Source organism: Eulemur rufifrons, chromosome 12, assembly GCF_041146395.1.
Source record: "Eulemur rufifrons isolate Redbay chromosome 12, OSU_ERuf_1, whole genome shotgun sequence".
Lineage (NCBI taxonomy): Eukaryota > Metazoa > Chordata > Mammalia > Primates > Lemuridae > Eulemur > Eulemur rufifrons.
The window spans coordinates 20,518,385-20,535,953 of NC_090994.1; the positions used below are offsets into that span (position 1 = coordinate 20,518,385).

Consider the following 17,569-nt stretch of genomic DNA (forward strand, 5'->3'; position numbering starts at 1 on the left):
GTCCTTTACGTAAATAACTATTTCCTCGAAATCATTTGTGAGGTTTTATTGTCTTTTCATTTCCCAAACGGAGAAATTGTCATAGGCTCATCCTGGCAGGAACGAAACTGGAGACATTGAAAACAGGAACAACCGGCTTTGCTCTCATTTGGCAACTCCCAGCTGGTCTCCGAGCCTTGGGGCTTTAAATATGTTTTCCAAAGAAGAAAGAATCCTTGCTATTCCCTTTCAAGAACGAGATGATGGAATAGGCAAAAGGATCACTGGAAGGAAAATTTTATGCCAAATTGATTGGCCTAAAAGAATTGATGCCCCACTCTTAGGGCAAGACAGACTGGAACTCAGCATGTTTCCAACTGCTTGTGTCCTTTTCTGGGGGGATTCTGCCTGCCAGCTTCCTTTCACTGGAAAGTACTGGGGGGATGGGAGTTATACTATCACATTCATCTTTTGCTTAGTCTTTAGAAAATTAAGCACTGATTTGCCTTATCCTGGAGGCTTCTTTGGTATTTGTTGACTGTCCAGTGAGGTTGAAGTTTGGGAGTAAAAGCTGGATGGATGGGCCACATGCTTCTGGTGTGTCCAATTACGGCTGTTGAGGACAAATGGCTTTTCTCTTCTATTTGCAGTTAAAGAATTCTATGGAGGGCTGTTTTGGGTCACGTAAGAGGCTTTCATTAAACAGGATGATTAGCGTGATGGCAGAGAGATTGATATTTTTTCATTATGACTATGTTTCGATTCCCTATTTGGCACCATGCAGTCGGACCATGCACTGTTCTTGTAACCATGTGTCCCAGTTTATTATAGCAACTTAGTTTTCACTTTTGAAACTGACGAGCTACTCAGGAGGTCTTTTTAAAATATGCTTTTTAGTGGCTAAAAAAAAATGAAGTTGAGTTTGCTGTAAATGGCAACCGTTTCTAGATCATAAACAAACTCGTTGCCCTCGTGGACAGGTGCAAACGCTCCCTTCTGTTTGAAAGTGTTGAGTCCAGGCCCACATTCGGAATGAAATTTTGGCATGTACCTGGAATGAATGAAGTGTCTTCCTCCGCTACGGATGTTAGGCTGCAGCTCCAAGTGAGGTCCCCTGCTGTATTTTAGTATGAAATTCTTTCTCGCAAGTAGGCACGGAAATAGCTTACAGCTTTCAAACAGGTAGATCCTCCCCCTGGTATCGGTTCTGAGTGACTGAAATGAAAGCTTTGTTATCTGGAATTTGGAATGAAAGGGAGTCCCTGAAAGGCCACGTGCACTCTGACAAAGAGCACCCAGCCAGGCAGACTCCAGCTCTGAGTGCAAGGTGCCCTTGGTAGCTCTCCAGTGCTCCCCCCCGCCCCCCAGGGCTAGGACAGAGCCTCAGCCCTGCGCCTTCCTCTCCACTACTGTTATCTCATCTCTTTGTTAACTGATGAAGGATTCAGATGTACTAGTCCCAGAGACATTTGCATTTGAATTCTGCAGGAATTCCGGACGACCTGAGAGCTTTCACAGTACTAAAGAAAGGGCGGTATTCCTGGCTGCATTTCCTTTTCATAAAATTAGCGCTATGTGGCAATGGTTTATAAAGACCCTGTAAGGCAGAATTCTATCATCGCCCCTCCATCCTCTTCCCTCTTTGTACCCCAAAAAGAAAACAGAAGGCACAATAAACTATTTCCAAAAATCCTCACCTCTCACTTAAATTCCATTGTTAGTTTAACAAGGTTATTAGTTTGAAGATATATTTTGAAATTAAGATTCTATATAAAAATTTAGTGTTTGACCCATATACATCATTATAAATTGGCTTGTGTCTAGTAAAATTGGTAAAGTAGATTCATGTTTCCTATTCTGCCCTGGCTCCCCCATAAAGCATGGGAATTTAATTGGGGCTGGGGGATGAGGATACGGAAGTCTCTGAAAGATGAAATTAATCATGGTAATAAAATAAACTCCCGGGAACTCAGGTGTATAGAAAGCATTTAGGCTCAACAAAACAAAATTAAATTTAATAAACCATTAGCACTCAATGAACTTAAATGGATAAACGTATTCAACTGTCTTAGCATAAACTTTCATCTGCTTGTCTGTATTTTGCAGTTTATCTTTTCCTTTGGAAGCCAGAGTACAGATAAAGTCATTGGGTCCATAGAACTCAGGGCAAATGAATTGAACTGAAGACATATAATGATTCTAAAGTAAATTCCTAAAATTTACATATTAGATCATTTTATCTGCACACTATATAACATCTTTATCATACCACAAAAAGTAAATCTTAGTTTTCAAGATTAACCTCAGTTGATCAGAATTTGAAAATGACAAAAAGTTTCCCTGAAGTTCAATGCATAGAAAAGTAACAATTTGAAGCATCTAAGATGAACATAATAAACATTTCTTTTTTAAAAAATTTCTCAAAGAGACAGAAAAAAGTGGCTTCATTTTCAGGCATCTACCTGAATATTTAAGATTACAGTTTTTGTCGATATTCTGGTTTTATTTCCAAAAAAAAAAAAATTAAAGACACTTAGGAAATTGCTTAAAATCAGCTATTGCCATGAATTCTATTTTGTAGTACTGTGTTAACAATGTTCCCTGAAATATATGTGCATTTTCCTGCCGGTACCCAAATGCACCAGTATTATTATGAAAAGAAATGGGTCACACCGATTGGAATCAGAATAATTTCACAAGGGTAGTACAGAAATGACCAAATGGACATACAGCACACTAATTTTCAAAAAAAAAATCACAATGCATTTGCACATATGTAAGCAGTAAAATAATTCCACTATCTTTAGGGAACAGCCTACTCCATTAGGATTTTAGAGATTTTTATATATTATTCTCTTACAGACAGGTAAGTGTAGTTGAATTGTGTCTCTATTAATCCCAAAGCTGATTGTATTATTTTTAATAAGGCTGATAGGCTTCCCCTATGTGTGTACTAAAATGAAGTGGAATTTGAGATTTGTTTATGTTCTGCTGAATGTGCTTATGCACATTCAAAGCGATAAATCTCAAACTTGCTTTGGGGAGCACATTTCACTTGCTGCAATGTGTTCCGAGACCTGTGCCAAGTGAGAGTTATATTGCTGCCTCTCTTGATCATTGAGCTTCCTTTAGCCCTGGGTGCCCATTCCACACATCAGACATTTACAGGAATTTTCAGAACCACGTGGCTAGCAGGAATCATTCTCCAGCCCTCTTCTTCCTCTAGGCAGGTGTACTCACAAATATTTTTAAGATTGTGTTGGGACAGTGATTCATCAGAACCTCCCAAACCTATTGTTTCTGCCTCTCAAGAAGTTTTATTACTGCATTTTTATGCCCAGGTCTTCCTGTCGTGCGTTGAAATGTCAAAGATCCCAAACATTTACAGAGGATAAAACTCTCAGAGTCCTTGAGGCAGGACGTACAGCTTGGGATTCAGCAGTTTGGGCCATCCAGGTGCTTATTTTCAAATGTAGCACAGCGTAGGAACTCCAGCCTAATCTTCTTTTAAACAGCTATGAGCTATGGAAATCTAGTTCGGATCATAACACAGCATAAGACAGGGCTAGAACACAATGGCCTACAGATTGGCCCGCCACCTATTTTTTTCTGTAGCCCACCAGTTAAGGATGGTTTTTGCATTTTTAAATGGTCAGAAAAAAAGTCCAAAGAAGAAAAATATTGTGTGACACATGAAAATTGTATGACAGTCAAGTATCCGTGTGCTACGTAAAGTTTTATTGCAACACAGCCACGCTCATTCACTTACATGCTGTTTGTGGCTGCTTTGTCACCACCGTGGCAGAGCGGAGTAGCAGCGGCAACAGAGACCATATGTGGCCTCCAAAGCCAAAAGCATTTACTGTCTGGCCCTTTACAGAAAAAGTGTCAACCCCTGGTATAGAATAGAGGGTCTAACTTTCAGGCTAATAGGGTCCCCAGGATTCCAGTCATTCCCACAAGGCGTAAGTCCATTGTAATTCAATAGCAAATACAAAATATAAATCCTCATGCAATTAGGAGAAAGCTAGTGCTGCTAACATTTTTGTGGTGGTGGTTTTTGAAATGATGATGGAGACCATAAAGAATTATCTGCCCAGGCCAGACCCAAAGAGTGTCCATGTCATCATTCTCGTAATGGTATGAAAAGACATCGTCACACAGGCCACCCAGCGTCCACTCAGGCCCTGTCTCTCGGTCTGACTCTGTCCCAGCTATTCCTTCAGGGTGTTCTGCCAGAATGCCAGGTGTGGGGCAGGGGGCGGGGAGATACAGCAACTTTCCCTACCAACATCTCCACAATATTCACAACGAAGTCCTGTAACAAGAGAAACTAAGATCCCTTCCTCTACTCTAGCAAGGTTTGCTTTGTTATCTGTTAGTGTAGAAATAACTATTAAAAAAGGGGAGGAATGAAAGAAAAAAGAATTTAGAATGGTTTTAAGCTGGCCTTGTCCGTTTCTCAATTAAAGATTCCTACGTGGTGGGAAGTCTATGTAGGACCCTGATATTTATGCTATTTGGCAACCAACGGGCTAGGAGCACTCTCTTAAGGCCTTTGAGCAAAATGGGACTTCATGCACTCAAAATTGCAGTGCATGTAGGTAGTGCTTGTAAACGATAATGTGCCCTTAGAAGCCTGTCTTCTCCGCTGAGAGCCCTGTGACTCCCCTTTGTGTGCTCATCTGTGGGGTGCAGTGATGGAAATTAACACAGTCCTCAAATAGGCAATACTTGGTTGACCCTGGAAGATCGTTTCAACTCATCAGAATTTTGCCAGAGATGACATTTCTCTCCTTACTATAAATGTCCCTATGAAAACAGTGACCTTTAATCCTTTGTGTGTGTTGTCTTAGTCTTCATCACAGCAAAAGTTATTGACCAAAAAGGTTAGCATTTTTCACGGAAGATACCGTAGCATCTGAAAAAGGCTTATATAGGAACCAGGCACTCGGCTGATGGATGTCGAATGAACACTTGTCATAGTATTATGATAAGTGCTGTAGAGATTTAGAAAGTTATTAGATATGATCCTTGCCTTTCAGGTATTTGTGGTCAAATTGGGAAGCCAGAGCTCACATACACATAAGAAATAACATAAGCATTTTGTTCAGATGACAGTTTAAGCATACGCGTAAAAAGAGTTGAGAGAAGACATAAATCATTTTGAGGAAAAAGGAGATGAGAACCGAGCCATGCATTGTAGGAATGTATGATCTTGATAAACAGGGTAAAGGGAGGAATTGGATGTTTCAAGTGAACAGAATAAATTAAATGAAAGCAAGAAGCAAAGTATTACCTAAGTCAGGGTCAATGGCTCAAAGAGCAAAAGACGACTGAGTGGGGGAAAAATATAAGCTCCATAGGTAGGTTCAGGCCCAACCACCAAGGAAGGCATTGAAAACAACTAGAAACCAGGCACAGTGACTCACACCTATAATCCTAGCACTTTGGGAGGCCAAGGCAGGAGGGCTGCTTGAGGCCAGGAGTTCGAGACCAGCCTGAGCAAGAGAGAGACCCCCTCTCTACAAAAATTAGAAAAATCAGCCGGGCGTGGTAGTGCACACCTGTAGTCCCAGCCACTCCAAAGGTTGAGGCTGGAGGATCACTTGAGCCCAGGAATTTGAGGTTGCTGTGAGCTAGGATGATGCCACTGCACTCTAGCCCAGGAGACAGACTCTGTCTTCCAAAAAAAAAAAAAGAAAGAAAAGAAAACAACTAGCGTAGGTATCTTATGATTGAGTTGAGGAAATAGAACGCAGGCTATGAGTTTGGAGGAGCTCTAAGGCACTTGCTGTGATTCAGGCCATATAGCAATAGAATAGAAATAAGTTAGTATAAGTAGTAAAAATAGAAATGAAGGGTGAAGCTGATGAGTATGTCAAAAAGGAAGAAACAACATAAAAGCAAGGGTCAAAAACAGATGTCCTAGTGTGAGGTACTAGAAAGACAGTTGTAAGTACTGGGGTACTCATTCTAGCTCGAAGGGGATGCTTTGGAGGCCTGGGGGTGACACCAGCTCCTGCTGCATCGAGTGTGAGCAGGTGCAGGGAGATCTAACTGGGGCGACCCCAAGGTCACGGAGAGACCCATAACTAGCCCACGTGACCCCTAACTAGCCTATGTGAACCTGTCAGACTGGAGAGGCAGACGCAGACACTGACACTCTCCCCCTGGAGTTGATAACTACTCCATGTGGTACCTGAGCCCACCGAGGAAGGAAAGAAGAACGAGAAATCAAAGATAAAACCTTGAAAGCCTTTATGTATACCAAGGGAGAAGAGGGGTCAGATATTTTGAAAAACAAAAGGAATGAATAACATCGTCGCACAAACTAACCTGATAGAGTATTTCAAGGGGAAGATCAAGAGGGAAACACACACCATATAAACAGCTCAAGGAAGGTGAGCACTAAGACGGGGATAAGAAGGTCATTGGCCACATTCCAAAGTACAGGAGCGCTGGGATGCAAACTAGACCACCCCAGAGCTATCTTAGTGTCGTTGCCTTTTACCCCTATTGTAATAATATCTATTAAATTTCATTTTAAATTCCCCCATTGTGACCTTCATTTATTCCTTCATTTTCATATCTGTTTTGTTCTTCTTTTTGTCCAACACTCGCTAGGAATCTATCTTACTTTGCTACACAAAGCAGCCCGTCTGCTGTCATTTTGAACCTGTGGGAAGCTCGTCATCAGCATGACGGTGACCTGGACTCCCTGGCCTGTGCCCTGGAAGAGATTGGGAGGACACACACGAAACTCGCAAACATTACGGAATCCCAGCTGGACGAAGCCGACTTCAACTACAGCAGGCAAAACGGACTCTAGTCCACCTCCTCCCGGGCGACGGAGTGATGGTCAGCTTTGGGACATCTCTTGAAATGGGAAAGAAAGAGGCAGCTTTCTGCCCAGTGGCATTTGGGGAATTCAGCCTTCCTTTACAATCAGTGAGATTCCCTGGTGGAAGAAACTGAATTTTGTACAAGTAAAACGTGTTCATAGGGAAGAGTACAAGCTCTCTTAGGACAGGAGAGGGCTCTGCTGTCTCCCCGAACCCACACTCGGGGTGACGCTGGTTGCACTCCTCAGATTTGGAAGGGCCAGAATAAAAGTGAAGGCACAGCTAAAAGTAGCTGTGGCAGAAAATGAGCTACAATAAAGCTGGGAAGGCAGATATCGATCAAGTGCATGTTTTTAATGATGCGCCCCCCAAAAGCCAGCTGATTCTGGTACCAAATTGTCAGAGTTTTCTACCAACTGGCATCTGGGATATCAGGAGTCATTTTAGAAGTGAAACAGGGTTGCTAACCCATTTGTATAATTTCAGCAACGTCAAGGAGGGCATTTAGAAGGTAGGATCTGAGTACATCACACCAGCACCAATTCCCTGTCTCTACTAGCCACTTAGTGGAGACAAGATGAAGAGGTAAGATAGATCACAAACTAGTTCTTGTAGTGCACCCCGCCTTCATTTTCTTCCCCAGAGACAAAGCTACCCATATTCTTTCTTCCTCTTCCTTACCCCTTGCAGGAGAGAGGTTTCAAGGAACTAGACCTGTCAACATAGAAATGTATTTCTTCTAACTTAACAAAGTAGGACCACCTCTATTCCCCCCTAAGCCACTCAAATGGCAGAATGTTATCAGAACACAGCTTGTTGCATGGATTTGGAGACAGGAGAGGTCAGATCAGGTCTAAGGAGATATACAAAGTGCAGATATCACAGGCCTCCAGTCCTCTGTGATGCTGGGAGGCAGGTGTTGATCTAGTTCTCCAATGTTGTTATAAGGGAATGAGGACTTCTGTACTTTTCAACCCAGATTCTTGAAATTTTCTAGCCTTTTGGTACTACGTCATTACAGAATCTCTCAGTAGGGTATAGGTCATCCTCCTCTGCCTCTTGAGAAATTAGCAGATAGTCTTTGCTCTAAATGGTATCCAAGTCCATAGACCCGAGGAACACCTCTGCCACAGTGTCCCAGAAACCACTGCATCGCTCAGGGAGCCTTCAAGCTCCGACTGCTCAGCCTCACCGAGTATGCTTTCTCTATAGAACCATCTGTATCTGGCTATTGCTTTATGACTCTTTTTCAAATTAGGAGGCAGTACTATTGGGGAGCATCGAAATCCACAGACAATTCATGACCCTCATCATCTTAACACTTCATCTTTTTTATCCTACTAAACCATTTTTGACAAGATGTCCTGGCAGGCTAAAGATGAACAGATTCGCTCCTGCTCATTTTGCGGTGGATGTTTTAATTAGCTGCCCACGATCAGCACGACCAAAGTCAAGGACTAGATTAACCACAAGGCAGCTGATCAGCTACTTAGAGGTCGGCTACATTGGAATAAAGTAAAAGTAGTCAGGGAATGAGGGAGGTGGGGAGTACGTGCCAGTGGGGATAGGATCGTTTTTTAAAACATTTTTATACACCCTTGTTAAAAAATAAATAAAAAGAATGTTGTGAATCTCCACCCAAGTGAAAAAGACCTAGAGACAGGTTGAATGAATGATACCGTGGATAAGGCAATTGAAAAACTCTTGAATGGGTTGGCCATTTTCTCTAACTAGTGTGTGGTATATACAGTCCCCTGTATTAGGCAGAAGGCTTTGCTACCTGGAATTCAAGAGCATCTCGCTTTTCTCAGGAACCAAAGGCTTATTATACAGAACAAACCAGTCATCTTAGAACTGTCGAGCGTATTTTCAAAGTACCATATCAAGATCAGAAAAATCACCCTTCCACTAGTGTGTTCAACTTGTTTATTCCTTCTAGGGAACAAGAGAGGGACAGCATAAAAATGTCAATCATTTGACATCACTGAGATAATTTCTGAAAGAGAAAGAGGTGGAAGTAGATGGTCAGGGACAGTAAACTAGAGGTTGGTTGGCACAGGGCGCTACGCAGAAGGAATCTGCATTAATGATTGAGAAATAACTTAGAGAAAACACATTATGGAGTTTACGTTAGTATTCATCTTGGAGGATTTTTATTTTAAACCATCCTAACCCATTTTTCCCCTTTCCTTCTAATTGGCCTTAGAATTGTTTCATCTATTCTGTGAATCTCACACAGGTCTTTTTCAGATGTTTGATACTTTTTTTATATTTTAAAACAGATGAAAAATGTAAATGATTTTCCCTAGCATCTATCCAGATTATATTAAGATGAGATTATTGTCAATCCTTGAATGTCTGGAATTTCCTCCCATGGATTTTGTTTTGTTGTTTTGTTTTTGGCCTGGGTTTTCATAAATGCACTTGAACACCATATCATGTAGAGCAACAAAGGAAGAAGTTAGCATGATTCATCTCAGATCTCAGCCCAAGGTTTGATCAAATCTGTATTTCAGTGCATTTGGTTCCCTCTTTATGTTTCTCTCTTACTTATTTCTGCTAAGATCCTACATGGGATTTCTATAGAAGTGTATGAAATTCTGTAGCCATTGCATGTCAGAATTGTGCAGTATTTTACAATAGAATTTCAAAGAGAAACCCTGTTTGTGAAATTTACAGACCAAGACATGTGTGTGAGGGGGTAGAATTGCAGATCACATGAAGACTTAGGTCACACTTGAACTTGTGGTTATTCACTATAACCTAAATTTCGTTCCTTTGTTCTGTTCTAACGTGCCTATCACAATACAAATAACCCTTTTAAAAGAGATTTAGTCATCTGTCCAAGCACTTAATTTGGAAGGCTTATAGTCCTAGTGCAAAATGAAGCAAAAATTAAAAGTAGCCTTGAGTACTTGCTAAGTAACTTAAAATTTTTATAAAATATCCCACTTAATGCCAGATCTTTGTCTTCAAAGGCATTTAAGTCTAATAGTCATGCTTTAAACATGGCTTAAAATTATGCCACCAAAATGCTGCACTTCACAGCTGCACCCGACTGCGGCATCATAAAGTTAATTTACAGTTTTTACAACATTGCTTGTGCAGCCTTACTGGTTTACATTAAAATCCTTTAAGCCACAAGGAAGCTTGCTGTATGGATTTAAATGCAAACTTCTTTTACCGGTGCAGGAAGTCTCATAAAACTCAGATGGTACTCCCACAAAAATTTTATTGGCCTTTTTGTTAGGAGATGAAAAGGAATTCCCTTTAAAAAGGGGAACTTTTCTCTTTTTAAAAAAAAATTATTTTTATCTTCAATTACAGATGTCGTCCTTTGCCGTGGTGTGTATATTTTTCTTTCAGTTGGCTTTGAGAAGGGATATCAAGTCAAATCACTAAAACAGGGTTTTCTTTGGATTCAAAGTTCCAGATTTCAATGCTTGACAAACATTCTCAACTTCAGGATTGATAAGCACAGGTAGAATATTCACATGGTAGAACTGGTTTTAGATAGTATTCTCCACTTGCCTAACTTCTGGCAAATTTACCTGTGAATTTCGAAATGTTACAAAATCTTTAGATATGCTTTTGTTTTCCCTTTTCGCCATTTCCTCTTCGATTTCTTAGTCCTTCCGCCCTCTGTAAATGTGTTTAATGATTCAGTGATCAGATGTGTCGAAGGTCAAGTTCTTGCAGAGGTTCTTTGTTCCAGCTCTGTATGAGTCACAGGAATCCCCGAGGAGCTGAGACACGTTCCTCCGGCTCATTGTCATTGTTTCCTCATGAGACATTGCAGAGTTTGAATCCTTAGTAACTCCCATTGACTGGACTAGAGGCCACAGCACATGGGGGATCACAAATGTCGGCCTACAGAGAGTGACAAAATTTAATAGCCCTTTGGTGTTAGTTGCCATAGTGCTGTATTTGAAAATCGATGCTTTAGCCAAAAGCCGAATGGCCACCGTTTCTGTAGTTTCCACTGTTTCGTCTGCATAGAATTTTCCTGAACTATGAACAAAAATGTATTTTGTCAAATGTCACAAAAGTGAAAGCTGTTACTAATCTTAGACGTGTTGCATATTTTGTGTTTTTACTTTCCAAACTCTTTCGAAAGCTGCAGTTACAAAGCTGTTTGGCTGTATTGAACAGCATGTGGTGTTTTCGCAAAAAGCAATTCTAGGAGAGCCAGTGTCTACCGTGGACTCGTCACATCCCCGCCTGCAGGGTAACTGACAAAATCGAAATGGCAGCTTGTGTGCTGTCACTTTGCAAAAGGGGATGAAAATCAGACCTGGCCGTTAGTCACTAGTGTGTAGTGCCGTGATCTGAAGTAGGAAATTTAACTCACATAGATTAATTGTGGTTTTTGAAGCAGCTACTCATTGCTTTTTCCTTTCGCTGTGAAGATCATGGATTCAGAACGTCCTTACGAGGTGAGCCTAAGGCGGTAGCATTTAAACTTCATGTCTTGGAACCCACCCTCCATCCTAACCCAAAGATTAACAAGGCAGTCAGCTTCATGATTAGGCCTACGCTTAACAATTTCCTTCCCCACACCTAATAGTTCAGCAGGGGTATATCTTTTTTTCCCCCCAAAAAGTTACAGCTTTGAATTATAGAATATATCACTAAATTTGGCAATATCGTTCTTTGCATGAATGGAAATGTGTGTCAAAATGCTTTTACAAAAGGCATGAATGATGACAATGAAAACCGCCCTTTTGCCTCCAGTTTCGCTAACCCTAAAAAAGTGTTTCACTCATTTCAAGCATTGTTTATACACAAATTCCAAAATTGGCCAAATTATACAATTTTCTTAAAATGTAATATCTACGTTAGGTAGAGATTTAAGTACGGTTCTGGTGCATCACAAAAAGGAGAGAGGATGTCCGAAGGGAGTTCCTAAGCAAAGTATCATGCCTTATGATCCCATTACCAAAACACATCCATGACGATCAGAAATAGATCTAATAATTCTAATATCCCTCCATTAGCCAGCTCTGATGCTGCTGAGAGAGAGAGAGATCATCCCGTACCAGGAGGCAGCAATCTAAGCCTCAGCAGTGGGTAAGGGGAAATTTGCAATCAGAAACCCTCGCCAGGGTGTATCCTAGATTGGGTAGGTCACTCCATAAGAAGGTGGGAAAACACTCACACTGTGGGAATTTTCTGGTCAGGAAAACAACGTTCTCCTTTCCAAAACTGGACTAAAGACTCAGAATTTCCCATTCTTCATAATCACATCTGAATGGCCCACGCACTCCAATTAAGTCTCAGCCGAGAAGATATTGCAAACAAAAGCATTGAGAGGAAAACTGGCTTCCTTTCCTGACCCAAACTCAAAAAAATATGAGTAGTTGTTTAACCTTTATTTCTGTATGAAAGAATTTTAAAACAGATTTCATTATGTTCTGTTTTGGGGGGAAGGTAGGTGGGGGCATTCTTTCAAGTGATTCATATCTCAAACCCATACCACTCTCGACTTTCATTTGATGTGTTCAAAGCCAAAAAAAGAAAAGAAAAAAAAAAAAAAAAAAAAAAAAAGCAGGGCTGAACACTTAATTTGACATGAAGCTGAAGGAGTGAGCACGCCAGAGAGAGTTTGAAAACAGCATGGCCTTGGCTTCATACCACACTTTTTGTGCCTTGTATTATCAATGTAAATTCTGAATGTTGTACAGTAAATACTTGGATGGACTTCTTAGAAAAGGTTGCACTGGCTTCTTTTTCAGCACATGTACATATCTATAAATATATATACATATATATTTGGTAATGCCAAACAGCTGTGTTATATTGTATTGAACAAAATGGACGGTTTGGATGTTTTATGTAGAGTTTGCAAAAAAAAAAAAAAAATCAAAAAACAAAAACTGGATGGTGACAGACTTTTCAAGCTAAATGTACAGACGTAAATTACTGCATATCAGTTATTTATGAATAAAGAGTCTTTTATGGACATTTTAGGTTACTACGTGAGTGGAACGTTGAAATCTCAATGAAGACCTTCCCTGTACGCCTCTTGCCACATCCGAGCAGCGGTTGGAATGCTCTTGAGGGCAATTTCCAAATACCAGCTAACATAGTAAGCCTGATTTCTCACTCTGGCCTCAGGAGGGAGACAGTATTATGGGCTACCGGAAGCACCGAAGAGGAGCTTATCCTTTCACATCCCCATCCCCATGCACACATACCACGTCTACACGGTCTACACGCTTTCCTTGCGATATAGTTTATATACTCAGGTCCTCATAGCCACGCTGTAACTGAGATACCACTCATCTCATCCCTCAAAATGCTTGGGTTATTTTTACAGACTGTACTGAACATTTCCTGCCTCTCCAAAGGAAAATACTAAGGCAATAGGTACAATGTTTTATATTCCAAATACATCTGACTGATTGAATCTGTTGCAGATGGCTTTAAAATGCTGAGCGCTCCCAAGAATTTAATCATAACTACTTAAAGAGCTGGTCAGGGCCAGCTGAAACAGTGTTGTTGACCCAGAGATCACATCTGACCTATTTAAACTAGTTATTAAGTTATTTTTTTTAAAGGCCCAAAGTTGATTTAAACCAATAGTTTCCAAAGCTTTTTTTTTTAAAAAAAAAAAAAAAACAAATTACTGTTTTCATAGAAAGATAACATTTTTTTTTCAAATTAAATTTGCAAAGCTATGAAGTAAGTAAAATGAAACCTCATTCTCTAGCTTTCTGAAAACCTTTATGTGCGTGATGGCTCTAATGTCTATGGTAGGTTTCTAGGAGAAGAGTACACGAAGCATTCCTTACACATTTTTGACCATACAGTCCTTTTTCTTTGATCATCTTATGAGACTGCTAGGGACAGGTAAGAATGTCCACAAAGTGGCTATAAGCTGTTATAACCGTTCTTTCTGACCACTTTAAGTTTGGCAGAGCTTTAAAGCTAATTAAAATACATTTAGGCTACTGGCAGAATGAGAATTAGTTTTTAATTCAACTAGGTAAATCAGTACAACCAGCCCCTAAGTTTCATAATTATTTGAATAGTTAGTGCAAATAAATTCAACATGAGTTGGTCAAAACAGATTTTAACTTAGCAGAATGCTGTGACTAGTGCAAAGATCTGGATGTCACTAGTTCATCTAGACGAAAACTTAACAGATTGGCTTGAACCTGTAATAAACTATTCAAAATAATTTTCTAAAAATCTTTAAAAACTGCTTTATTTAGTGAAGAACTAATTCTGAATGGATTAAGTCAGTTTGGGCTAATTATGCTTGTCCTATATAGCTAACATTTGTTAGAATTTGACTTTATTCTGTTAGGCATTTACTCATTCGTTCAAAAAGTATTTATTTAGCATTTACTACGTTTTAGCAGAATCTGAGCTCAAATTCTGATTCTATCATTTGCTATCAGGCAAGACACTTAACATTTCTGCTTCATTTATAATATAGGGATGATAATAGAATTTTACATTCTTCCCAAAGTCTGAAGATTAAATGAAAAAGTTCACGTAAAGCCCTTAGCGCACTCATGGTACTTAGTAAGCAGTCAGTGGGTGTTAGCTTTTATCTTATTTAGAGAGGCGGTATGCACAGTAGTTAGAATGAGTTTGAGAGCAGACAGGCTTGGATAGTAATCCTGAGTCTGCCACTCTCTGGATTTGTGACCTTGGCCGAGAGACTCCATCTTTAAAAGGGGCTAATCACATCAAGTTCACTGTGCATAAAGTAAACATTGAAGAGCTATTGTAGTGACCTAACACATCTCCAGCTGTCTCTGGCTAGCTCTGCTTCTGAACAGTGACATCTCGAGCATTCATTATATAAACATAGTGAGATTACAGCAGGGACTATGATGTACTCAACGTTAGTATCTTTCTGATACCTGAAAGTTATTTAAGGGGGAAAAAAAAATCTTACTGCCCCTACAATAAGTAAAATACAACTCATTTTCAAATATAAAGATTAATGCTTCATACAGTGAGTTAAAAAAATACTCTAGTAAGACCCCATATATACAAACCATGTAGGATGATTTTAGGGAAGACAGAACTTACGGCAGATGATGAGATACATACCTATTTAAGACATGGCTATCACTAAGACAAATGAGATTTTACTTAAAGTGATAGTGTTCTTGCAGAGAGTAGGTGCTCCATCAATGAGATGATCCATTGTCTGGTGTTCAGATGACACAAGGGTCTTAAAACCCGAGTGTGTGCACAAATTAAACAAAGAGTGACCTAAGCATGATCACTGGGCCAGACTTCTCTGCTATAAGTCAGGCATTCACAAATAAAAGACATCGACTCAACCTTCAAGAAGCTCACTGTCTCCGAGTCAAGAGATCATCATGCTGTCAAACAACACGTGTTATGAAAGAGGTGAATGCAGATTGCTAAGAGAAAACAAAGGAGAAACACTGAAACCAGGTTGTGTTGGGTGAAGAAAAGTTACATGGAGAGGTTGCCACTGAGCTAAGATTTAAGGATGGTGTATTAATACAGCTATTTTTACAATAATATTGTAACACACTTCATATTTTGTGGCTTAAAATAACAGCCACATGTTACTCTCAGAAATGTATGGGTCAGCTGGTAGGTCTTGTATCTAAGCCTGGCTTGGCTGACCTCGGTGGGGCTCATTGGTCTGTCTGCAGTCAGCAGAAGGGTCCTCCTGTGTCTGGGACCTTGGTGAGGACAACAGGACTAAACTGCCGCATATGTGTCCTGGTCCAGTAGCTTAGGCTGGGTATGTTCTCATGGTAAAGGCAGAAAAGGAGAAATGGGCAAAGTCTTTGAAGCTTGGAACACCATTATTTCTGCAATATCCTAATGGCCAATGTCACTCCCAAGACCTGCCCATCCAAGGGGCAGAGAATAGAATCTACCTCTTGGTGGGAATTGCTGCAAAATCACACCGCAAAGGGTGTGGACATAGGAAGGGTTGGAGAATTGGGGCCATGGTTTCAACTTCTCCATAAGAGATGAATAAGAATTATTTGTCAGACAATAAAGGAGGAATAGCATTCAAACAGCAAGATTAGCACTGATAAATATATTACTAAGCATTTTATTCAGGAGAGGCTGCCATACTGTTTTTCATGCCTCTGGGCCTTAATGACCCCTGGATCTTCCACAATAGCATTTGCCACACTTCTCTGCTATGGTATTAGGTGCTGATCCGATGGTTAGCCATGTTTGGAAAGAGATGAGTTAATCACATGTACAGAGCTTGCTTTATTGTGAGATCTTGCAAAGGCTTTAACACAATAGTAGCAGTTATTTTGAATACTATTGATATGCTAGACACTTTATATAGATTCACTTATTTAATCCCCCAATAATCATATGAAGTCAGTACTATTATGACTGACATTTTGTAAAGAGAGAAACTGAGGAAAAGAGAAGTTACACTGATGTGCATTTCTAATCACTTAGCCAAGGCTATTGTTAGTTGCTTGCTTCCTTGACTGACTGGGTCTTTGTATGTCGCCCAGGCTGGAGTGCAGTGGCATGATGATAGCTCACAGCAACCTCAAACTCCTGGTCTCAAGTGATCCTCCTGCCTCAGCCTCCCAAGTAGCTGAGACTACAGTGTGCACCACCATGCCCGACTAACATTTTTATTTTTTGTAGAGATGGGGTCTCACTATGTTGCCCAGGCTGGTCTCAAACTTCTGGCCTCAAGGCAATCCTCCAGCCTCAGCTTCCCAAAGTGTTAGGATTACAGGCACGAGCCACTGTTTCTGGGCCCCATTTCTAAATATTTATCATCAACTAACTCTCATGTAAGGAGCTATAGTAACATCTCAAAGTTCACATTGTGATATTTTTCCTAAAGATACATAAGAGATAAATTTCGTGTTCCATCCTAAATTAACATAGTCCAGATTTTCTTCAATTTCTGTTTTCTCATCTATCCACCCATTTCTTTGCAAAATTTCATCTTTAAATATATAAGCCCATAAACCTTAATATTTTATTTCTTGCCTGTGAATGTTTGGTTTAACCATGTTTCTCTATAACTCATTAGAAATGCATCCTTAAAACTGATAGGAGTTATAGATACGTTGCTAAACCTTCTAGAGACTCCTTCTTTACAAGCAATTAAATGATTTGTGTCATGTAACCTTGTTCTCTCTAAGCTCGGAGCAAAATTCCATGTGTCCTTTCTTTCAAAGAAGTTTTGGGCATCCAGCCATCAATGAAATGGAAAAAGAGCCCAGACAGCGATAAGGAGGCACATGTTTTAATCTCAGCCCTCATGCCTATCGGTGAAGTCTCAGACAATTCATTTTATTTTCTGAATCTCAATTTCCACATCTATAAAATAAGCACCATGAATATCCTGTCCCACTTTCCATATTTGGCTGCAGCAGGGATCAAAGGAAATGTTGTATGGAGGGGGGAAAAACTTTGTATTTTAGGAAGTGCTAAGTAGGTACGTATTTTACCAGAACGGGAACTGCATATTCAATGGGTAAACAAAAGATCAGAAATTCTTTTAGATCAAATAGAAATACACATAAAAATTTTCAAGTGACCATGACTTATTCCTTCATCTCTTCTGATCCCTCATAGTTTGAATAATGTGGCTAGAATAACCAGAGAAACAGGGATCATCTCTCCTCCTAGCATCCTCTCTCTAAAAACCCAAACACTTTGAGGAAGATCATCAACATGTGTGTGTTGTTGGCAACGTTAAAGTGAAATATTATGCAAAATCCCAAAGTCAGCTATATATATATTTT

General features: G+C 40.0%; 1 protein-coding gene across 2 annotated transcripts in view; it reads left to right on the forward strand.

The window, feature by feature from the left end:
- Positions 1 to 12,788, forward strand: part of UNC5D (unc-5 netrin receptor D) — a 497,786-nt gene extending 484,998 nt beyond the window's left edge. Inside the window, exon 17 of one of the 2 annotated variants that reach the window (XM_069485257.1) lies at positions 6,607 to 12,788. In XM_069485257.1, coding sequence (XP_069341358.1) covers positions 6,607 to 6,811 — 205 coding nt within the window. In that variant the 3' untranslated portion in view covers positions 6,812 to 12,788. The remainder of the gene's footprint in view (positions 1 to 6,606) is intronic. The other variant, XM_069485258.1, reaches the window with a different exon arrangement.
- The last annotated feature ends 4,781 nt before the right edge of the window (positions 12,789 to 17,569 follow it).